The sequence below is a fragment of the Aquarana catesbeiana genome, linkage group LG01, assembly GCF_042186555.1.
Source record: "Aquarana catesbeiana isolate 2022-GZ linkage group LG01, ASM4218655v1, whole genome shotgun sequence".
NCBI classification, from domain to species: domain Eukaryota; kingdom Metazoa; phylum Chordata; class Amphibia; order Anura; family Ranidae; genus Aquarana; species Aquarana catesbeiana.
The window spans coordinates 515,426,150-515,451,870 of NC_133324.1; the positions used below are offsets into that span (position 1 = coordinate 515,426,150).

Genomic DNA, 25,721 nt, shown 5'->3' on the forward strand with positions numbered 1-25,721 from the left:
GAAGCAATGCATATATAAACAGTGATTGCAACACGCGTGAGGTATCACTGCGAATGTTAAAGTGAGAGCAATACTTCTAGGGCCCTAAACTGATAACCTGTAACGACTTTTAAAAGTGCCACCTATGGACAATTTTAGGCACTGTAGTTGGTTGCTATTTCAAAGGCGTGCACAATTTTAAGTTTGATATGTTTGGTACCTTTTTACTCGAAGCAACATGATCTTTTAGATTTTACCAAAAAAAAAAAAAAAATAATATATGGGTTCTATATTTGTATGTGCCCCAAAATGAATTTAACCACTTCTCGACCGCCGCATTGCCGAAATACCTCGGCAGAATGGCGCAGGTGCGCAAAAGGGCGTAACCGTACGTCCCTTTGTAATCTCGGGATGGCGAGCGCGCGCACGCCGCCGGCGCGGGAGCGGCAGAACGGGGGAAATGTAAACAAGGTATTTCCCTGTTCTGCCTAATGACATGAGAGATCTTCTGTTCCCTGTCATCGGGAACAGTGAAATCTGTCATGTCAGTGCCAGCTCATCCCCCCTACAGTTAGAACACGCTGAGGGAACACACTTAACCCCTTGATTGCCCCCTAGTGTCAACCCCTTCCCTGCCAGTGACATTTATACAGTAATCAGTGGCTATTTTTAGCCACTGATTACTGTATGAATGTCAATGATCCCAAAATATAGTGTCAAAAGTGTCCGATCTATCCGCCGCAATGTTGCAGTCCCGATATATAATAAAAAAAAAAAAATCGCAGATTACCGCCATTACTAATAAAAAATAAAATAATAATAAATAATAATAATAAAAATGCCATAAATCTACCCCCTATTTTGTAGAAGCTATAACTTTTGCGCAAACCAATCAATATACACTTATTGTGATTTTTTTTTTACCAAAAATATGTAGAGGAATACATATCGGCCTAAACTGAGGAAGAAATTTAATATAATAGACAATATAGGGCGCATCAACAGTGCAATATATTAAATGTGAACCTGTTGATTTTTACATATAAGCTTCCAAATAAATGTGCAGGTACAGGATGAAAACCAGACTGGGCTACAGCTGAGGAGAAAAGCAGAGACTGAGCAGTACCTTGTGTTCTGTGTGTGCTTGAGTAGCGTCTCGCCATGCGTCCCAGCTGATCCAGAAACTGAGGACTCGTGTGTCTCAAGTTTACCTTTCAATATATTTCATGCTGTGCGCGCGCGTGAAATATATTCAAAGGGAAGCGTGAGACACACCCACGAGTCCTCCGTTCCTGGATCAGCTAGGACGCATGCCGAGACGCTACTCAAGCGTACACAGAACACAAGGTACCGCTCCGTCTCTGCTTTCCTCCTCAGCTGTAGCCCAGTCTGGTTTTCTTCCTGTTACCTGCACATGTTTGGAAGTTTAGTTTATTTGGAATAAAGACGTTTTTACACTATTCAAGCTTTGTGGCTTTCATAGGGAGCCACTTTTTGCAGATTTAGCTGATGCATTGATGCAACGAGGCTCAGATATAGAAGCTATATACAATTTCCTGCTGACTGGTCATTGAAATCCTTCTGCCAGAATATCTGGAAAAGTTACCTTTGAAGATATATAGTTTTTTTTCATGCCTGAGGGTCACTCTGTGGCCACTACTGTCTGGTGAGCGCTTTCAAATACCACTTCGGATGAAGCACGAATAAGAAAGCATGTGCACTTTATTATGTGGTGATTGGATCTACTAAGAAGAATTTTGTGTGTTTTTCTTCATAATTTGAGGACATTTGATTTGTTGCACTAAATTCACTTTACTGCAAACACATAATATGTATTGCTTATGCACTGGAGCACTTTAACATATATAAAAATCAACAGGTTCACATTTATTATATTGCACTATTGATGCACCCTATATTGTCTGTTATATTGTTTATTAGTAAATTACTAATTTAGGAGCAGCAACTGGTTGGTAGACTGCACGTATATAAAACATTTTTTGGCGCCGTGCCCATTAATTATCCATTTGAGGAAGAAATTTGTTTGTTTCTATTTTTGGGGGATATTTACTATAGCAAAAAAGTAAAAAAATTTTGCTTTTTTTCCCCCAAAATTGTCAGTCTATTTTATAGAACAAAAAATTAAAATTGCAGAGGTGATCAAATACCACCAAAAGAAAGCTCTTTTTGTGGGGGAAAAAAAATGTCAATTTTGTTTGAGTACAACGTCACACCACCGTGCAATTGTCAGTTAAAGCGATGCAGTGGCAAATATTGACTGACAAAAAAAAAAAAAAATTGTAACAACTAAGATGTTATTCTCTAGAGACACTGCTTTCAGAAAAAATATAATGTTTGGGAGTACCAATTAATTTTCTAAAGCAAAAAAAAAAAAAAAAGATTTTAACATGTGAGAATTTTTAAAAAATTGTCCCAGACAGTAGATAGAAAAATACAAACATTCCTGCAAATGCTTATGAAAAAATGCACACAATCCAGCTACATACACATATAGTCTGCTAATGCTCATCTAGGGGGGATAGAACATCTTTATCTGAGCACAGTTTGCCTCCTGATAAGCCACTGGTGTCTGCTACCTGCATTCCAACCCTACTTCACATGCCTAAACATATGATAGACCAAGAAATTTTTCCTGAGAGCAGTCAGATAGTTATTGCATACCCGACTGCTACCCTTTTTCCATCTGCACCTTTGGTGTGATTTCAGTTAAATAAAATGGGATTAGTTGATGGGTTTTATTGCACTTCACTTTAAGCAATGCAGAATGCAGTGATCACATGCAAATGTAGATGGGATACATTCATTTTTCAGCTATCATTTTCAAAACTTTCACAGCTGGTAGATCGGCTTTTGCTTTAATCCACAAAACATATCTTTGCCAATGATTTTATGAAAAAATGGCTTCTCATAAAGATCCTATTTCTAGTATATAAACCGGCAGCTCACTAAATCTCGATGTGAGGTCAGTTATTGTGCAAAATTTACCAGAAAGGAAAAGCGAGTGTTCCACATACAGACCTGCTCTAACCAGGGGATGATGCAATCATTGTGAAATAAGTGATTACAAGGCAGTTGTCGGACGTTTTCACCAACTGTATAGTCTTCTTTACACACTGGACACTCCAAGGCAGAACCTGGGGCCAGACACAATATGAATTGTTAGAATGACCAAACAAATGTGAGGAGAGAAAAAAAAACCCACATACCACACAAATCTATTTTTCAAACAAATTAAAACTATTTGCATCAATAGGTCCAATATTTGCTGATGATCAGAAAAGTGCTTTTGGAGATTTGGAGAATGGTTAAATTTACTTTTTATTTTAACAGCAAGTAAAAAAGTACCCAAGGAGACTAAAATGTGTTAGACGTGGCAAGAATGATTGCTGCCTAATCCCAAAGTCTGTGTACCAGCAGATAGACCAATATCCACAGCGGACTTGACACTTCACTCATATTTACACCACTGCTGGTGGTATTTTCTTCCATTCTACATGTCTCCCTCACATAACTATTAGAATCAGACAAGTTTAAAAGCTGAAGTTTAACTCTACAGTTTTAGTGACAATACTTACCAGTAATGACATAGGAGATTCAGATAACATGATTTTCTAACCCATTCAGAGACAGTGTTACATGCACAGGGTCCACCTGCCTGCATGTGAGACATACATTACAGGCAGGTAATAGCACTAAAGCGGTAGAGTATTTTAATCTTTAAACTTTAAAGTGTAAGTTCACCTTTACAGAAAAATCTGTAAGGTTACTAACCTTCCCCCGTGCCACTGACCTGCATGGCGGCAATCGCCCATTCTGAGCCCTGGTATAGCCGCCTCACGGCTTCGGGGCTTAGAGGAGGGGCTTCTGATTGGTCTGGGCCGCCCATCTGACGGCACAGACCAATTAGAATGCTCCTAAACATACCTCCTGACTGGGCTATGTTTAGGAGATTGGCTGTATCGGGGCTCAGAATGGGTGATTGCCGACATGCAGGTCAGCGGGACTGGGGGGGGGGGGGGGGGGGGGCACGAGGTGTGGGTCCTGTGTAAATTCACTTTACAGATTTTTCTGTAAAGGTGAACCTAACCTTTAAGCAAAACTTCAGCGTTAATTCATTTTGCAAATCAGTGTATTTAGTGCCTCAAACACTTTCAAGGAAAATTTCAAAAAGTGTAAAATTTGGAAATTCGGGTTATTTTTGCTTTTTACTATTGGGCCTGTACAAGCTGCCTGGTCTATCTGTGGTGTGTTAGCTGTTGCCCAGAAGTCCCTCTCTTTCACTTGGAATGTCTGGTCTTACATAATTACTGCGTTGTAACAGCGAAAACGAGTAACGTTGGTACCTGTATTGAAATTGCACAAAACTAAAATCTGCCAAAATTCCCACTATCTTAAACATACAGTACACGATTTGTATTCAAAGGACCATGGGACGTACTCAAACTGAAGGGCTGGGCAACAACGGGGCGACTTTAAACTGCCAACAGGCACCAAAAAGGGTTAAGGGCTTTTCTACCTGCACCTTGTGTTTTTCATCTACAGAACGTGCACTGATCATGTAGATTCATGGTGTACGCAGACTACATAGTACAGTAAATCACACTCCTGTGTCAGAAAATGTTTGTTTTAAACATGAGGCATAGCAATGCACAGGTTAAGGCATAACCTGTCTGTAGTCTAAGAACCAACCCTTCCCGTGAAGTACGTACACCTCCCACCCAGTGCAGGTGCATCTGACATCAAATTAACAGAGCCTACCGAGGTAGAAGAGATGTGTTTGTTTCATAAAATTAGCATGCATTTGTGACGCAGAAAAGATAAACAGCTAGTCATGCATGTGATCCAGAACAAAAAGTTGCTTGTCCAACTGGTGAATAGGAACAAGGTAGGTGGATTATTATAGAGATAGGGGAATCAATCAGCCATAAAACTACAAACTACAGCCAAAACATGTGAGCCCATTATTACAAGGTAAGAAACGAAAATGAATAATAGCTACACTAATGCCTAGTTAGAACAAAAACATTTGAAAGTGTACAATGCCTTTAACCACTTCAAGTCCGGACACTTACATCCCCTTCCTGCCCAGGCCAAATTTTCAACTTTCAGAGCACTAGCATTTTAAATGCCAGTTACTCAGTCATGCAGCACTGTACATTTTTTTTTTTTTTTTTTTTTTAAGACAGAGCTTTTTTTGGTAGTATTTTATCACCACTAGGTAATATTTGGAAAACAAAAAAGCATTTTTCTTAGTTTTGGTATAAAATTTTGCAAACAATCTTTCTTCGTAAATTTTGTATAAAATGTATTCTTACCTTTTTCGGTGAAAAAAAAATAACCCCAAAAAAGTGTATATTTATTCTTATAAAGATAGAGATATACACATAAACATATATACATACACATACATATACAGGATTTATATAGCGCCAACAGTTTGCGCAGCGCTTTACAATATGAGGGCAGACAGTACACTTACAATACAAATCAATACAGGAGGGATCAGAGGGCTCTGCTTGTTAGAGCTTACAATCTAGAAGGGAGGGTCAAGTGGAAACAAAAAAAAAGGTAAAAACTGTGTGGGATGAGCTGATGGAGAAAATGAAAATACAGTTGTTAGGTGTGGGTAGGGTAGGCTTCTCTGAAGAGAAGGGTTTTCAGGGATCGTCTAAAAGCTAATAAAGTAGGAGATAAGCGGACAAATTGGGGTAGGGCATTCCATTGGATTGGAGAGGCTTTGGAAAAGTCCTGGAGGCAAGCTGGTGATGAGGGAGCTAGAGAGCAGAAGGTCTTGAGAGGAACGAAGAGAACGAGTAGGTTGGTATTTAGAGACTAGGCTAGTGATGTAGCTGGGGGCAAAATTGTGGATGGCTTTGTACGTAGTTAGTATTTTGAATATAATGCTTTGGCTGAGCGGAAGCCAGTGGGATGGATTGACAGAGGAGTAGCAGACAGAGCGATTGGGTAAGGTGGATGAGTCTGGCAGCAGCATTCATGATGGATTGAAGAGGTGATAGACTATGTAGAGGTAAGCCAATGAGAAGGGAGTTGCAGTAGTCGAGGCAAGAGATGATCAGCGAGTGAATTGGGAGCTTTGTTGCGCCATTGGTTAGAAAGGGGCATATTTTGGAGGTGTTGCGGAGGTTGAGGCGGCAGGATTTGGACAGTGATTGGACGTGTTGCTTTAAGGACAGTTCAGAGTCCAGGACTACACCTAGAACCTTGGCATGTGGGGATGGGCTTATAGTTGTGCCATCGATTTTGACAGAGATCAGCGGAAGGGGCATATGGGGGAGGAAAAATAAGTTCGGTTTTGTATAGATTAAGTTTGAGGAAGTGGTGGGACATGCAGACTGATATATCGGCCAGTAAATTAGTGATGTGTGAGGAGACAGAGGGAGTGAGCTGAGGGGTAGAGAAATAGATCTGGGTGTCAGCATAGAGGTGGTATTGGAAGCCATGGCAGGCTATCAGTTGACCCAGGGAAGAGGTGTAGATTGAAAATAGGAAGGGACCAAGAACAGAACCTTGGGGGACCCCAACAGAGAAAGGAAGAGGAGGAAGTAGAGTTGTAAGAATCGCTAAAGGTGCGGTTGGATAAGTAGGAAGAAAACCAGCGAAGAGTACAGTCAGAGACCAAAGGCGTGGAGTTTTTTTTTGGAGGAGGGGGTGGTCAACCGTATCAAAGGCAGCAGAGAGGCCCAGGAGTAGGAGTACAGAATAGTGTCGATTGGTTTTGGCCGTTAGTAGATCGTTTGTTAGTTTTAGGAGAGCAGTTTCTGTGGAGTGTTGAGGAAGAAATCCAGACTGAGGGGGATCAAGAAGGCTATCAGCGAGTCGGTTGTAGACCAGACGTTTGAGGAGTTTGGATAAAAAGGGGAGCAAGGAGATGGGGCATAGGTTGTCAAGATTGGATGGGTCCAGTGAGGGCTTTTTAAGTATGGGTCTGACAAGGGCATGTTTTAGAGAGTTGGGGAAGATGCCAGAATAGAGGGAGAGACTGAAGATGTGGGTTAGAGAGTGTAGCATAGAGCCAGGAGGGTGAACGTAGCATTTGTGAGGGAACAGGATCCAGAAGGCAGGTGGTAAGGTAGACATTATCAAGTAGTTTAGCAACCTCATCTATAGTGGTGGGGTTGAAAGAGGGAAGTAATGGATTGTGCCTGTGGACATGAAGTGTAAAGCGTGGAGGGTATCGGAACAGTAGAGATCTCCTCACGAATTGTATCAATCTTCTGTTTGAAGTGATTGGCGATCTCCTGGGCAGTGAGTGAGTTGGCGGGTGGAGGACGAGGTAGAGAGTTGAAGGTAGAGAAGAGTTAAGTTGACGGGATGATAAGTTGCTAATGAGAGTGACATTAGACATTAATGGCTGTGTGTTGAGGTATTTTGAGGGGACAGTAAATTTACACTGTTATCCAAGCTGTACACTCACTACTTTACATTGTAGCAAAGTGTCATTTCATCAGTGTTGTCACATGAAAAGATAGAATAAAATATATTTACATAAATGGCAGTGGTGTACACACTTTTGTGAGATACTGTGTATATATTTATTAAGGAAAATTGTTATCCATACTTAACGTAATTTTCCTTTCCTGGATCCTCCCCATATCAGCCTATTATGGGTCAGTTCCGCCCTCTGACCCCTCCAGGACCACCTCTTTTTTAGCCCATAAAGGGCGGCTGTCTGCCCACACCAGTGTTCAAAAATACCCGCCTCGCGATGGATAAACCGGGTAGGAATCCCCGGCTGACATGGGGAGGATCCAGGAAAGGAAAATTACGGTAAGTAAGGATAACGATTTTCCTTATTCCTGGACCTCCCCATGTTAGCCTACTATGGGATGTACCAAGCAATATTAACCACTTGCCGACCGCCGCACGACTATATACGTCGGCAGAATGGCACGGGCAGGCAAAAGGACTTACAGGTACGTCCTTGCCTGCCCGCGGGTGGGGGGTCCGATCGGACCCCCCCCCCGGTGCCTGCGGCAGTCGGCAAATCTCCCCCGGCGATCGGTGGTGAGGGGGAGGCCATCCATTCGTGGCCCCCCCCTCGCGATCGCTCCCAGCCAATGGGATCATTTCCCTGCCTCTGTATTGTACACAGAGGCAGAGGAAACGATGTCATCTCTCCTCGGCTCGGTATTTTCCGTTCCGGGCCGAGGAGAGAAGACTGTAATGTGAGTGCACCAACACACTACACACACAGTAGAACATGCCAGGCACACAAAACACCCCGATCCCCCCCCCCCAGATCCCCCCCTAATCACAAACTGACACCAAGCAGGTTTTTTTTTTTTTCTGATTACTGTATTGGTGTCAGTTTGTGACAGTTACAGTGTTAGGGCAGTGAGTGTTAGGCCCTTTTAGGTCTAGGATACCCCCCTAATAAAGTTTTAACCCCTTGATCACCCCCCGTCACCAGTGTCGCTAAGCGATCATTTTTCTGATCGCTGTATTAGTGTCGCTGGTGACGCTAGTTAGGGACATAAATATTTAGGTTCGCCGTCAGCGTTTTATAGCGACAGGGACCCCCATATACTATCTAATAAATGTTTTAACCCCTTGATTGCCCCCTAGTTAACCCTTTCACCACTGATCACCGTATAACCGTTACGGGTGACGCTGGTTAGTTCATTTTTTATAGTGTCAGGGCACCCGCCGTTTATTACCGAATAAAGGTTTAGCCCCCTGATCGCCCGGCGGTGATATGCGTCGCCCCAGGCAGCGTCAGATTAGCGCCAGTACCGCTAACACCCACGCACGCAGCATACGCCTCCCTTAGTGGTATAGTATCTGATCGGATCAATATCTGATCCGTTCAGATCTATACTAGCGTCCCCAGCAGTTTAGGGTTCCCAAAAACGCAGTGTTAGCGGGATCAGCCCAGATACCTGCTAGCACCAGCGTTTTGCCCCTCCGCCCGGCCCAGCCCAGCCCACCCAAGTGCAGTATCGATCGATCACTGTCACTTACAAAACACTAAACGCATAACTGCAGCGTTCGCAGAGTCAGGCCTGATCCCTGCGATTGCTAACAGTTTTTTTGGTAGCGTTTTGGTGAACTGGCAAGCACCAGCCCCAGGCAGCTTCAGGTTAGTGCCAGTACCGCTAACACCCACGCACGCACCGTACACCTCCCTTAGTGGTATAGTATCTGAACTGATCAATATCTGATCTGATCCGATCAGATCTATACTGGCGTCCCCAGCAGTTTAGGGTTCCCAAAAACGCAGTGTTAGTGGGATCAGCCCAGATACCTGCTAGCACCTGCGTTTTGCCCCTCCGCCCGGCCTAGCCCAGCCCACCCAAGTGCAGTATCGATCGATCACTGTCACTTACAAAACACTAAACGCATAACTGCAGCATTCGCAGAAACAGGCCTGATCCCTGCGATCGTTAACAGTTTTTTTGGTAGCGTTTTGGTGAACTGGCAAGCGCCAGCGGCCTAGTACACCCCGGTCGTAGTCAAACCAGCACTGCAGTAACACTTGGTGACGTGGCGAGTCCCATAAGTGCAGTTCAAGCTGGTGAGGTGGCAAGCACAAATAGTGTCCCGCTGCCACCAAAAAGACAAACACAGGCCCGTTGTGCCCATAATGCCCTTCCTGCTGCATTCGCCAATCCTAATTGGGAACCCACCACTTCTGCAGCGCCCGTACTTCCCCCATTCACATCCCCAACCAAATGCAGTCGGCTGCATGAGAGGCATTTTTATGTCCTCCCGAGTACCCCTACCCAACGAACCCCCCCAAAAAAGATGTTGTGTCTGCAGCAAACGCGGATATAGGCGTGACACCCGCTATTATTGTCCCTCCTGTCAATCCTGGTCTTTGCATTGGTGAATGTTTTGAACGCTACCATTCACTAGTTGAGTATTAGCGTAGGGTACAGCATTGCACAGACTAGGACACACTTTCACAGGGTCTCCCAAGATGCCATCGCATTTTGAGAGACCCGAACCTGGAACCGGTTTCAGTTATAAAAGTTACAGTTACAAAAAAAGTGTAAAAAAAAAACAAACAAAAATATAAAATAAAAAATAATAGTTGTCGTTTTATTGTTCTCTCTCTATTCTCTCTATTGTTCTGCTCTTTTTTACTGTATTCTATTCTGCAATGTTTTATTTTTATTATGTTTTATCATGTTTGCTTTTCCAGGTATGCAATTTTTTATACTTTACCGTTTACTGTGCTTTATTGTTAACCATTTTTTTGTCTTCAGGTACACCATTCACGACTTTGAGTGGTTATACCAGAATGATGCTTGCAGGTTTAGGTATCATCTTGGTATCATTCTTTTCAGCCAGCGGTCGGCTTTCATGTAAAAGCAATCCTAGCGGCTAATTAGCCTCTAGACTGCTTTTACAAGCAGTGGGAGAGAATGCCCCCCCCCCCCCACCATCTTCCGTGTTTTTCTCTGGCTCTCCTGTCTCAACAGGGAACCTGAGAATGCAGCCAGTGATTCAGCCAGCTGACCATAGAGCTGATCAGAGACCAGAGTGGCTCCAAACATCTCTATGGCCTAAGAAACCGGAAGCTACGAGCATTTTATGACCTAGATTTCGCCGGATGTAAATAGCGCCATTGGGAAATTGGGGAAGCATTTTATCACACCGATCTTGGTGTGGTCAGATGCTTTGAGGGCAGAGGAGAAATCTAGGGTCTAATAGACCCCAATTTTTTCAAAAAAGAGTACCTGTCACTACCTATTGCTATCATAGGGGATATTTACATTCCCTGAGATAACAATAAAAATGATTAAAAAAAATGAAAGGAACAGTTTTAAAATAAGATAAAAAAGCAAAAAAAAAGGAAGAAAAAGCACCCCTGTCCCCCTGCTCTCGCGGTAAGGCGAACGCAAGCGTCGGTCTGGCGTCAATTGTAAACAGCAATTGCACCGTGCATGTGAGGTATCCCCGCGACGGTCAGATCGAGGGCAGTAATTTTAGCAGTAGACCTCCTCTGTAAATCTAAAGTGGTAACCTGTAAAGGCTTTTAAAAATGTATTTATTTTGTTGCCACTGCACGTTTGTGCGCAATTGTAAAGCATGTCATGTTTGGTATCCATGTACTCGGCCTAAGATCATCTTTTTTATTTCATCAAACATTTGGGCAATATAGTGTGTTTTAGTGCATTAAAATGTAAAAAAGTGTGTTTTTTCCCCAAAAAATGCGTTTGAAAAATCGCTGCGCAAATACTGTGTGAAAAAAAAAAAATTAAACCCCCACCATTTTAATCTGTAGGGCATTTGCTTTAAAAAAATATATAATGTGTGGGGGTTCAAAGTAATTTTCTTGCAAAAAAAATAATTTTTTCATGTAATCAAAAAGTGTCAGAAAGGGCTTTGTCTTCAAGTGGTTAGAAGAGTGGGTGATGTGTGACATAAGCTTCTAAATGTTGTGCATAAAATGCCAGGACAGTTCAAACCCCCCCCCCCAAATGACCCCATTTTGGAAAGTAGACACCCCAAGCTATTTGCTGAGAGGCATGTCGAGTCCATGGAATATTTTATATTGTGACACAAGTTGCGGGAAAGAGACACATTTTTTTTTTTTTTGCACAAAGTTGTCACTAAATGATATATTGCTCAAACATGCCATGGGAATATGTGAAATTACACCCCAAAATACATTCTGTTGCTTCTCCTGAGTACGGGGATACCACATGTGTGAGACTTTTTGGGAGCCTAGCCGCGTATGGGACCCTGAAAACCAAGCACCGCCTTCAGGCTTTCTAAGGGCGTAAATTTTTGATTTCACTCTTCACTGCCTATCACAGTCTCGGAGGCCATGGAATGCCCAGGTGGCACAAAACCCCCCCAAATGACCCCATTTTGGAAAGTAGACACCCAAAGCTATTTGCTGAGCGGTATAGTGAGTATTTTGCAGACCTCACTTTTTGTCACAAAGTTTTGAAAATTAAAAAAAGAAAAAAAAAATTTTTTTTTTTGTCTTTCTTCATTTTCAAAAACAAATGAGAGCTGCAAAATACTCACCATGCCTCTCAGCAAATAGCTTGGGGTGTCTACTTTCCAAAATGGGGTCATTTGGGGGGGGGGGTTTGTGCCACATGGGCATTCCATGACCTCCGAAACTGTGATAGGCAGTGAAGAGTGAAATCAAAAATATACACCCTTAGAAATCCTGAAGGCGGTGATTGGTTTTCGGGGTCCCGTACGCGGCTAGGCTCCTAAAAAGTCCCACACATGTGGTATCCCCGTACTCAAGAGAAGCAGCAGAATGTATTTTGGGGTGCAATTCCACATATACCCATGACCTGTGTGAGCAATACATCATTTAGTGACAACTTTGTGCAAAAAAATAAATAAATAGTCACTTTCCCGCAACTTGTGTCAAAATATAAAATATTCCATGGACTCAACATGCCTCTCAGCAAATAGCTTGGGGTGTCTACTTTCCAAAATGGGGTCATTTGGGGGGGGGGGGGGGGGGGGGGTTGGTTTGTGCCATCTGGGCATTTTATGGCCTTTAAAACTGTGATAGGTAGTGAGGAGTAAAATCAAAAATGTACGCCCTTAGAAATCCTGAAGGCAGTGATTGGTTTTCGGGGCCCCGTATGCGGCTAGGCTCCCACACATGTGGTATCCCCATACTCAGGAGAAGCAGCTAAATGTATTTTGGGGTGCAATTCCACATAGGCCTGTGTGAGCAATATATCATTTAGTGACAACTTTTTGTAATTTTTTTTTTTTTTTTTGTCATTATTCAATCACTTGGGACAAAAAAAATGAATATTCAATGGGCTCAACATGCCTCTCAGCAATTTCCTTGGGGTGTCTACTTTCCAAAATGGGGTCATTTGTGGGGGTTTTGTACTGCCCTGCCATTTTAGCACCTCAAGAAACGACATAGGCAGTCATAAATTAAAGGCTGTGTAAATTCCAGAAAATGTACCCTAGTTTGTAGGCGCTATAACTTTTGCGCAAACCAATAAATATACACTTATTGACATTTTTTTTACCAAAGACATGTGGCCAAAATGTATGACTAAAATTGAGTTTATTGGATTTTTTTTAGAACAAAAAGTAGAAAATATCATTTTTTTTCAAAATTTTCGGTCTTTTTCCGTGTATAGCGCAAAAAATAAAAAACGGCAGAGGTGATCAAATACCATCAAAAGAAAGCTCTATTTGTGGGAAGAAAAGGACGCAAATTTCGTTTGGTTACAGCATTGCATGACCGCGCAATTAGCAGTTAAAGCGACGCAGTGCCAAATTGTAAAAAGTGCTCTGGTCAGGAAGGGGGTAAATCCTTCCGGGGCTGAAGTGGTTAAGAAGGGAGGAAAGACAAAAAAAAAAAATATAAGCCAAACCCTCAATGATGCACTGCTACTCAAATTTTTAATTGGCAACAGCCGCAGTAATAATAATAACAACAAGCCACTTTAAGCCTGTAATGCCTAAATAAAAAGTGTTGGGCGTCCTCCAGCTTGCTGCACTGCAAACTACCTCAGGGGCGACCTTCGCGTATGCCATACCCCTCATCGAATGTGCTTTGATCGTTGGAGGAGGAAGGCCCAGCGTTCTGTATGCAATATGCCTGGTCTTGACAATCCAGGAAGACAACTCTAGATGTTGCTGGCATACCCTTTTAAGGCCCCATTGGGAAAACCTACAGTTGATCTTGTTTTCAAAAGCTTTTAATCCATTTCAGGTAGGTGGATACCGCAGAGACCAGGTCTAACCTACTCCACTCATCAGCTGTATCCACCAGAAAGGCTGGGAGAATGATCTCCCAGTTCATACGAAATTATGTGGCCACCTTAGGTAGAAAGCTTGGTAACGACCTAAGGACTATCTTGTCTGGGAGCACCAAACAATATGGTTCTTTAGATGAGAAGGCGCACAACTTGGAGACTCTTCTGGCCGAGGCAATGGCTAGCAAAAAACAAACAAAAAATCTGCTAAAAGAAATAATGAACAAGAGAAAGCTTGATCAAACATAGGAACCAGTAAGGTTCTCACGATTGGCGTTAAGTCCCATTTTGGAAAAAAACAATTTCAATGGAGGTCTGATTTCTATGGCTTCCCCTAAAAATCAGATCACCAACGGATGTAGAGCACATCTTGTACACGACATAGCCGACAAGGCGGGGATTTGACCTTTCAGGGAATTATAAGCTAACCCTTTATCAAGACCACTATGCAGAAACTACAAAATGCTTGATACTGAAGGAGATCCAAGGTCCCAACCCCTTTCTGTAGTATTCCAGATCCGGTGATAGGTTACATTCATGGACCTCTTACGAGCCTGTAATAATGACTCCACTACACGGCCCGAGAGATCCAAGCCAGTTAAAGCCCCCCTCTCACTTCCAAGTCATTAACCTCAACCTCCTGGGGTTTGGATGTCAGGCCCCACTCTGCAGAAGGAGATTCTGACAAGGAGGCAGTGGGATTGGCGAGCCCAACTTTATCCTCCAAGCCAGAGGGAACCACGGCTTCCTGAGCCAGTAAGGTAGGATGACTATTGCTGTGACCCTTTCTCACTGAATCTTCAGCTGGATTGAGAGCCAAATGGAAGCGGCGGGAACACATACACCAAGGGGAAGTTCCAAGGCCTGGACAGAGCACCCTGACCCAACGCCTGTTGATGCCAGGTTTGGGAGAAGAAGCAAGGAAGTTGACAATTCTCCTCCGATGCCATAAGATCTACCAAAGGCACCCCCCCAGGCCCTGAAGATCTTGCATAGGTACTTGGGATTGAGGCCCCATTCCCTGTGATCCCCAAAGCTTCGACTCAAGCGATCTGCTAAAACATTCCCGGGCCCTGGGAGAGAAGATACTGTAAGAGCAAAGATGATTCTTCTGCCCATAGGAAGATTTGACATGCCACTTGAAGGAAAGGGCGACTTCTTGTGCCCCCTCGATGAGACATAAGCCACCGTAGTTTTGCTGTCCGAAAGGATTTTGACAGCTCGACCTCGCAACATAGGTTGGAACGCTAAGAGAGCGCATCTGACAGCATCCAATCCCAGGAAAATTTGAGCTCTTCGCCCCACAAAGGTTCCAATGGCCTTGAACCTGCTGTCCCAGGCAGTGTGCCCCCCAGCCTGCCAGACTGGCAATGGTCGTCACAACTATTGGTTCGAGACCTTCAACAGAACTCCGCAGGAAAGATTGCGAGCTACTGACCACCAAACCAGGGACCAGATTATCGGAATTGGCAGGTAGATTTTCTGGAACAAGGAGTGACAATCCCACTGAAGAAAGTTGCATTGAAACTTCCTTCTGCGCTACCTGACCCACGGGACTACAGGAATTGTGGCTGATAGAACCGCCAGATACTGCATGCATTCCTTCACCATCATAGAAGGCCTGGACATCACTGCTTTTGTCTGAGACTGGATCTCCTGGACCTTCCTCTGAGTAAGAGAAACACGACCCCGATACGCGTCGAATTGTACTCCTAAATACTCAAACATTTGGGTCGGATGAATCTGGCTCTTCCGAAAGTTGATCAACCAACCAAAACGAGCTAGTGTTTTGCAGGTGAGATTCACATGAACTAGAAGGAGCTCTTTTGACGGACCCAGAAGTAGCAGGTCGTCTAGAGAATGGAATATTTGTACTCTTGACCCTGAGAGTCGTGACGATAACAGATAGTAGCTTTGAAAACGTTCTCAGAGCCGTGCAGAGACTGAATGGGAGACATTGAAATTGAAAATGAGAGCCTTCTACGGAAAACCTGAGAAAGCAATGGAGAGATGCGTCTATGGAAACATGAAGATACGCATCCGCCAGATCAATAGAAACCATCCAGTTTCCTGACTCCACAACCGAAATTATCGTTTCCAATGACTCCATTTTAAAATGGGGAAACCTTCATGTAAGAATTCCGGACTTTGAGGTCCAAAACTGGTCAAACCCCCTGAAGCCTCTGGGGCCAAAAACAGAACACTCTTTGATCCAATTCGTGCCTTGGAACCGGAAGGATGGTCCTTGCTGCCAACAGCTCCCCTATATATCCTTGCAAACATTGCCTCCTTTTCAAAACCGTAGGAAATAGAGTTTCTACGAACAAGGTCTGAGGGGGCCTTGTTCTGAACTCGAGATAACGTGATCGAATGACTACAAACCAGGCATCCTGTATTTTGTCGGCCCAAACCCCCCCCAATTGAGTTAGTCTTGCTCCTACTTGAGAGGGTTGAGCGGAGGACAGCTTCAGAAGGACTTATTTGAAGCCTTAGGACTTGGAAGGCTTCTGGAAAGTTGAACCGGCTCACTTCCACTGACTGAAAAAAAAATGGCCTACCAGGTCTGTAAGCACTGGCCTCTCTGAATCCTTTTTTGGATCTCTTGTTAAACCGAAAGGGCTGCTGTTTTTCTCTTCTGCGGGATTAGGGCAGATCTGCCGACGGAAACCCACTGAATTGCTGATTCTAAAAAGTCTTCCCGAAGAGCAGCTTCCATCAAATGGAACCAAACACAGACTGTGCTTAGGAGCCTTACCGGCCGACCAATGCTTCAACCATAAGGCTCTGCGGGTTGTGACGGAATAAGCCATTATCTTTGCTGTCATCTTGACCTGGTCGACCGCCACTTCAGATACAAACTCTACAGCAGTCTTGACAAACTGCAAAGGAGAAGAACTGCCACTTCCCAGACTTTCATCCGAACATCCATCCACCAGCTCAGCTACCCACACTCTAAGGGCTGCTGTCACAGATGTGAGTGCTACCGCCGGTCTGCAGGCTGCTCTGGCTAAACTTTACAACCTTTTTAGGTCTATTAGGTTTATTCTGTGATCCATAGGATCCCTAGGAGAGGCCGAATCCCCCAATGGAAGCGTAATGTGGCGGGCGAATCTCTAATTAAGCATCCACCTTAGGAGTAGTGTTCCAAGAGGTACAGCTTCGATACTCTATTATGAACATTGAGCTTCTTCTCAGGCCTCGCCCACTCATCAATTACTTCTTTAACCTAAGAAATGAATGGGAAGGAAGGTAAATGATTTCTTTAAATATGGGTAGTATCTCCGCTGTTTCTTTGGAGGCAACGATTCTTCCTGCCACTCCATTGCATCCTTAACAGCCTCCACCAAGGGGGGAACCAGAGCAAAAATCAAACGTATGCGATTCCGAGACCATTTCTGCCTCAGATGGATCCGAATCGCTATCCACTTCAGAGTTAAAATGCACTGAAAACACATGATCTGAATCTGCAGATGCTGAAGATACAGCAGGATTCCTTGAAACACTCTTTAACCCTTCCTTGACTGCGTGCTTAATGTAGGATTTAACCAGACATGCTTTCGCAGCATTGTCCTGAGCCACCTCCTTGAAGCATGATGCACATACCAGGTTTCCTGGGAGGACCTCAGCTGAGCAGGCCCAACAGGATCTTTCTTCTGCCTGGGCTGGCGATGAAGACGAGGATCTTCTTCTGTGTCTGCTCCCGGATTTGCTCTTTCTAGAGGCTTTCCGATGTCTTGACCTCTCTTGGCTCGGGTCCGAGCGACTAAAGTCAGGTAAGGGCGAGGGAGATCTAGAATGCCGCGACGACGAGCGTCTATCCAGCAGCATGCGACTCTGCGACTTGTCATGTCTAGTCCCTTTTTTACGCTATTGAGGCTGGAATGCCGATTTGGAACCTCTTTGCAGGAGTTTATCCTGCACTGGGCCCTTCTTTCTGTAAAACACAGAGGATGTGCTCTTTTTTTATTTCTTTAAAACAAAAAATAAAATAAATACAATTAAAATAAACTTCTCCATCCGAATCTTCAGTGCTAAGGCAACTAGGCAGGCAGGCAATATTCCCCAGACCTATAAGGCACAGGATAATATAAACACTCTGACAGACAACTAACACAACAGTAGGCAATGAGTGTACTGGAAGGAGGCTTTCCAGAGCAGCAGATTGATCAGCTGGAGGCTGTGATTAGAGCAGTGATGAGTCCTCCTGTACACAGAGGGTCTCAGAGAGTGCCCTGGCCCGCCCCTAGAGGCTAGAGCCTACTGCAAATCAGCAGTGAGCATTCTGGTGTTTGCTAGGCAACCCAAAGAGGAAGCCGCCTCCGACCTCACCTGCCCAACTCTGAGCTTCCTGAAAGGAATACATGTGGGGGCGGTGCACTACAAGTCCCAGCGAGCCAAACCACTGCCTGAAAACATGGAAGGAGAGAGTGCCAGCACCTGCCCAACGAAGGTATATACAGTAGAGCTGCACAATCAATAAAAGATCATGATCTCGATTCACCCCCTCTGATGATCTATGTTGCAGAGTGTCTCCATTCTTTCATGTAACAAGTATAGAGTTCTCTGCTTACTCTGGCAGTCTGTCAAACCTGGCATTCTGCCAAGATTTTAACATTGTAACTCTTCAGTCTTAGATCAAAGGGATAAAACTTCTGTGTGAATATTCAGGAAGTTTAACCACTTAGACCCCATTCACAGAGGGGCAACACGACTTGCAGGTCGCCTCAGCGAGAGGACCTGCAAACGACTGCCCGGGCAACTTGCAAAACGACTTCTGTATAGAAGTCTATGCAAGTCGCCCCAAAAGTCGTACAGGAACCTTTTTCTAAGTCGGAGCGACTTGCGTCGCTCCCCTTAGAACGGTTCCATAGCACAGAACGGGAGGCGACTTGTCAGGCGACTAGGTCGCCTGACAAGTCGTCCCTGTGTGAATGGGCTCTTAGTCTAAACCTTTTTCTGGACACTTGTTTTAGGGTTAAAATCAGATTTTTTTGCTAGAAAATTACTTGGAACCCCCAAACATTATATATATTTTTTTAGCAGAGACCCTAGAGAATAAAATGGGGATTGTTGCAATATTTTATGTCACACTGTATTTGCACAGTGGTCTTTCAAACGCAATTCTGTGGGAAAAATACACTTTACAAAAAAAAAAAAAAAAAAAGGTAAAAGTTAGCCCATTTATTTTGTTTAATGTGAAAGATGTTACATCGTATGAATCGTGAGAGATTCATGATCTATCTTCTAAGCAAAAAAAATAGCGATTCTCATTTTAGCCAGAATCGTGCAGCTCTAATATACAGTCATTTATACTGCCAGTGACCTTTGCCAGAAATACACAGTCATTTATACTGCACCTTATTATCACAGCACCATGGGAACCCACCTCCTCAGGAGATTTGCAGCCTATATGGGGGGGCGGGGGGTCTTCTGAAACGGGAGAGGCTGAACCCGAACAGGATGGATGGTGGATGGAGAAAAAAATTAAACAAAAATAATAATAGTCTTTAAAAGGTGTCCGGAGCAAGGACGAAAAAAGAACACTGGTGTGGGCAGACAGCCGCCCTTTATGGGCTAAGAAAGAGGTGGTCCTGGAGGGGTCAGAGAGGGCGGAGCTGACCCATAGTAGGCTGACATGGGGAGGTCCAGGAAATAATATATATATGCTGTGGGGGGAAAAGAGGGGTGAAGGATAGAAATAGCCCCAGAAATAGCCCCACTTTAAGAGCCCCAGTTGCAAATGCTTCCCCCAAAAGAAGCTTATATTTATACTGATGGGGTGGGATGTGGGTGGATTTCAATTAGAAATCAGGAGGTAATAAAGCTTGGCTGGTTAACAGGGCAAAATTCTTACTTCATTAACAGACTAGCAAGAAGGCACTAAAGTTAAACGGCCATAATTTTGGGTAAGACAAGGGAGATAATAAAGCATTGTAATGTGGACAGGTCTACAGACAGTAAAGCAAAAATAACATACCATAATAAAATTATTAAAGACACATAAGAAAATCAGATAGCAGTGTTTCAGTTTTTGGGTGGAGATTAGAGCTGCATGATTCTGGGAAAAATGAGAATCCCTTTTTTTTTTGCTTAGAGAAGATCACGATTCTCTCACGATTCTCAAAAACTTTTTATTTCAAAGATTTACAACCTCTGAGCAAACAAGATGGCAACAACATAAGCCATAATACTCTTCTCTTTAGTCAAATTGAAAGAAATGTAATGAAGAACAATGTAATGTGAAATAAAGAAATTACCATTACATTAAGAAAAACATTCAGGTATTATGTCAGAGAAACCGATTTAAAGATTCTTAGCTAGAAACACGAGCCTATCAACATTTTGTGGCTTCAGTGCAGAACGGCGACAAGAGACAATGTTGCCCCCTGTGCTAAAAACCCTTTCAGAAGGGGAACTGGTTGCAGGAATGCAAAGGTATTTTCTGGCCAATGCAGACAATCTTGGATACTGCTCCTTGTGAGTCTTCCACCAGACTAATCTATCTTCTTCACTGTCAGTGTTGCCTAAGAACAAGCAAGTCTTTAGCTCCAAGTCCAAGGTGATGGATTGTTGTTGCTGTGTGTATGAGGCTGGATCTGGTGGTGGCCCTTCATTTCTTTGTGCTGCTTTGAAAAAGCTACCCAAGGTCTTTTCAGTCTTCTTTGCAGGACTGCTACTAGTAGTAGCTGTTGTAGGTAGACTTTCCTTAACTGCTAGCTTCGACATTTCATCTTTTAGTCTGCTCCAGACAGCAGTTTGGTTATCCTCATTGAGGCAAGTCATCTTAAACCTGGGTTCAAGGGTTGTGGCTATGTCGAGGAGGTCTTGCGTTCTTTGGTCATTATATTTTTCCTCCAGATAACCCATGATCTTTGATTTCATTGTCCGAATAAGATCAGAGTCCTCTTCCTCAACAGCCAAAACAGAAGACTGAAATAGATAGCGAGCAGGTTTCACAGAAGAGACACTGACATACTGCTCTCCTGAAAGAGCATCTGTGAAGTCTGCCAGTGGGGTGAGAGTCTTGTCCACAGCCTCCAGGACCTCTAGGTCTTGCCATGTTGGCAAGAGGTGTCTAGCCTTGCGGTCAAAAGAGAGGACATGGGTGATGGCAGCTTGCTGCTCAAGTATCCTTCTCACCATAGCCTGCCTAGATCCCCGCCTTGCTGGACACTCTGTCTTGAGCTTGTGGTCTGGTAAACAGAGTTGCTTTTGTGCCAGAGAAAGCTCCCTCTTCCTCCTCCAACTGTAGCTGAAACACCCGACAAGCTTTTTTGCACAAACCCATAGCTTGCTCAATTCGTGGGTCCTTCATTGCATTCTCTATTGCGAGATGAAGCCTATGGCCAAAACACTGCAGTCGTGTCCAGTGATTTATGGATTTGGCCTTTACTATGTTGGTTCCATTGTCTGTAGTTATGCACACAAGATTTTTCTCCTCCAATTTCCAGTTTATGAGAGCATCCTTTAATCCCTGCAACTAAGCTTCACCAGTGTGGTCCTCAGGGAAAAACTCAGTTTGTAGGCACCGACTTTTCATCTCAAAATTATCAGTAATGAAATGGACCGTTAAGCTCATGTATGGTTCCATTGCTCTGCTGGACCGTAAATCTGAAGTTGCTGCAAAATTAAGTACACTGCGCAATTCTGTTTCAACATTTTCATGACATTTATTGTACAGAGCAGGGATTCCAATGTGTGAAAAATAATTACGAGAGGGCACGCAATAGCGCTTATCAAGGGTATGAATGAGTTTTTTAAATCAGTCTTTTTCAACAGTGGTTATGGGAGCCATATCTTTAGCCAGGTGAAATGTGATTGCGTCCGTTATTTCTTTGTACCTGGGAGAGGTTGTTGGGTACGGTGTTGCATTGAATATTGTTGATTTAATTGATGTTTGTTTTGTCTGGTTGCAGGTACTTTGTGATTGAACGCCGATTTTTTTTTTCTGTATCGCATCATACAGTTGTACATGGTTACGTTTCAGGTGATTAAACAGATTGGTGGTGTTAGCCTGTGTTGCAGAAACAATGGCTAAACATTGCTTGCAGAATATACTTTTCTGAGCATTATCATCTGGCTTGAAACCGAAATAAGCCCACACTTCAGAATAAGATCCTTTTTTCGGTACAAAAACAAGGTCCGTGTTTTTATCAGACCGACTTCCGCATTGCTCTGCCTCTGTGGCCTCTGCCTCACTCATTATTCTACTTTTCTAGCTCTCTCTCTTAGTATTCAACTGGGTGCGGTGGACACATGTACCTAAAAAGAAAACAAAACGAGAGCGCACACTGTCATTTAAAAGGCAATAAAACAGTGTGTTTTTATAAGTCAGCCAATAAACCTGGCGGCGTGATTTTTTTTTTTTTGTGGAAAAACATTTTTATGAATAAAAAAAAATCAAAAACACTAAAAAGTTAGCCCATTTTTGGTTGTATGATGTTATGCCGCTGCCGAGTAAATAAATACCTCACATGTTACACTTTAATATTGCGACAAACTTCGGTACTTCAAAACCTCCATAGGCAACGCTGTGACGTGACTGGCTAAATGTAATAAATATATATATATATATATATATAAAAAAAATCTCCCTCCCTGATTCTTAAAAAAAAAAAAAAAAAAAAAAGTAAAGCTGCTCACGTTTGTTCAGTGCTGCAGCATGCAGCCACGCTTGCTCCCGGGACTTCTGTGAAGATGATTACTTACCTGACCAATCACATTCTTCTGCTGAGTGACGTCAGCACGCTGGCTCCGACGGCTTCCCCTCCGCTCTAACACAGGGACAACATCGATCAGTGTGGCGGGTGCTTTTCAGTTCGATCGTCAGAAATCGCACAAATCCGGAGTTGCGATCGTGGCGGGCGGAGAATCGCGATAACGATTCCCCGCAATTAATCGTGCAGCACTAGTGGAGATGCACACATTTGTGTTAGATTATTTATTCCAAATTCATAATTGGCACTTAGGTGTTATGTTCATGGCAAGCTTGCAAAACATATTAGGTTTTATGATTAGTCATAATAAATAGTGCGTGTGAATGACCTTGATTTGATATCATTCTTCATCTAAAGCCGAGTATTGCTGGAAGTTTCTGGTGTATGAGAATGACATATAAAAGGTATCTTGGTATAGAATGTCAAGAGAAGGGGGCGTGGCCTGGACATGGCTGAGTGAGGCTGCTTTCTCTCTGAGCTCCCGCTCTCAAACTCCTAACCCCGGGATTTTATACCACTCCAATCGGTATGAAAACTTTTAAACGATACAGGACGAGAGCAGTATCCAAAGGGACCCCTTCCAGCCAGAAATCCGGAGAAATACACCGCTATTTCAGACAAGAAACTTCCCCTGGCACCGGGCCTACAGTGCCACGAGGCCTGCAACGGAAGCTCGCACACCAGGCCTCTACCAGAGACATCCAGATTCCCCTGGAGAACCTGTCTACACCACTCACTCTGGTGCCTGAGCTCCCAGAACACACCACAACGGGAGAAATGGCCTCCACATACCCTCCCGAACCAACACCAATGGACCCAGAGATCCGAGCGCTCCTGCAGGCACTCCCCACGAAGAATGATATTGAAGCAATGATCCTGCGGCTTGAAGAGACCCACCGCCGGGACATACAAGAAGTGAGGGGGGAAGTGTCCAGCCTGGCAGACAGAGTATCCTCGGGAGAGACGACGGTGTCCTCCTTGGCAGAAAGAGTATCAGCTCTGGAGCAAGCCAGAGACCTACACAGAGACACAGCCATCTCCCTCCAGTTACATTTGGAAGATATCGAGGACAGAAGTCGCCGAAACAACCTGCGACTGCGAGGCATCCCAGAAACAACTAGTCCAGAAAACCTAGCAGATGCAGTGAAAAATATCTTCCACACTGTTCTGGATGAAAACGATACGGACATAGAATTAGACAGAGTGCATAGAACATTGGGACCGAGGCCAACAGATCTATCTAACCCGCGTGACGTGGTGTGCAGACTACACCGCTACACGCAGAAAGAAGCCATCCTACGCCGCGCCTGGGAACATGGCGACACAGAATACAACGAATCTCGAGTCAGAATCCTGCCGGACCTATCGAGAGCCACCCTGAAGCGCCGAGCCATGTTGCGACCCCTCCTGGATCTAGCAAAACAAAAGGGATTTACGTACCGCTGGGGATACCCACTCTCGGTAACCTTCCGCAAAGACACAGCCACATTCACACTGCAAACAGCGGTGGACCTACCGGCACTCTTCCGATTCCTAGAGGCACCACCGATCTCGATCCCAGACTGGCTACAGATCCTCCCACGCCTGACAGGAAGATCGGGCCCCTCGGCGACACGGGGTCCTCTGCCGCTACATCAACGGGGAAGGAGGAGACGCCGCTCGACATCTGGAGGCCCTGCACGTGAGTAAAGATGTCCGGCGACCCCCGCTCACCCCTGACTTGCATCCCTCCTCATGCCATTGCTGCCTCCCGGAGGACACTCTCCTCGAATGCCCCCCCTCTGAAACATTCCAATACCTTATGTTTATCGCCCCGATTGAGGCCACCTGATGCAGATGGGAGAGGTGATGTTTCCGTCTACTGTCGGCCCCCCCCCTACACCCTTGTCTCGGGGATGTCGCCCCCGCAATAGGGTCTTAGCCTAATAAGTGACTTATATCCCCTGGGCCCACACCATTCCGACCAACCCCGAGAGGAACCGCTGGTTCAAGGCATAGACTGCCCACCAGGGCAGAAGTAGATCACTTCCTCACATACTGGTAGGAGACCCTGCGGTAGAATTGCATTTTATGGTGGTCGGAAATGGGACAGAGAAACCCCTATATGCGGAGCGGAGGAGGATGCCATCCTCCTTGCTGGACAGCTGTGGGGGAACTATCGGAACTTTGATACCCTTGCAGGCTTGGATGGCACGGCCTCTTGTCGCAGACTGAACCTTATTGCATAGATGGGGGTGGGAGGAGGAGGGGTGGACATTGTTCTAGTCTGCATGCTCTGGAAAGACAATTTAAAAACCTTCCATACACACTGTGAGACGTGCGGACTGGCTCTTTCCATATGGAAGAGGAGAGATGGTACTTCTGTGGATTAGATGCCCTCCGTGAGTACCCAGAAACAAGATTCAGAGGTCTGCAGAATATTACCTGATGCTTACTCGGGATTGAGTGGGGGATCCCTGTTTATATCTCTTAGTTTTTAGAGATTTTAGTTATTTGTTTTGAAATGTTAATTACACTACTGCTGAAGGATATCCTGATATTGAATGCTAATTCCTGTATTGATTTCTACGTATCAGACTACAACATTATACCGATTGAACTCACGACTTTACATTATGCCACGGGAGGAGTGAGACTCGAGGAGGCTCATCTCTTGACCGTATCCTCCCACAAACCCACCTAGGCTAGCGCCGTATAACCGGATTTTCTCCGGACAGCGCTTCAGCAAGTACTTTTTCTTGCACCCTTAGTATCCTCTCACGCTGCACAATCTAGTGACAGCTCTCTAGACTACTTACACTCTAGGGGCGTCTGCCCTGACACTATTCTCTCTATCTTCTCTACTATTTCTACTCTGTTCTATTCTCTGACTCTCTTCCCGACCCCTCTTTTCCTCACCTTCCCCCTCTCTCCCCCCCCTCCCTAAACTGCAAGCATGGACACCCTAAATATAATATCACTAAACACAAAAGGACTAAACACACCAGAGAAGAGACGGATGCTTCTTAATGACATGAAACGCATGAAGGCGGACGTAATCCTGCTTCAGGAAACGCACTTCAGAGACAATACTATACCAATTCTTAAAAACAGATATTACCCCACTGTTTACCACTCCACCAATACACAAGCAAAATCCAGAGGGGTCTCAATTTTAATTTCAGCCAAAGTTCCATGGACATGCCTAGAATCTAAAACAGACCCAGAAGGACGATATCTATACTTAAAAGGACTGATAGGGAACGCAAAAATGACTTTCGCTAACCTATACGCCCCCAAT

General features: G+C 44.3%; 1 protein-coding gene across 1 annotated transcript in view; it reads right to left on the reverse strand.

Moving 5' to 3' along the window:
* Nucleotides 1–25,721, reverse strand: part of RNF126 (ring finger protein 126) — a 108,400-nt gene that overhangs the window by 16,749 nt on the left and 65,930 nt on the right. Inside the window, exon 8 of the mRNA XM_073594042.1 lies at nt 3,019–3,134. Within this exon, the coding sequence (XP_073450143.1) occupies nt 3,019–3,134 (116 nt within the window). The remainder of the gene's footprint in view (nt 1–3,018; nt 3,135–25,721) is intronic.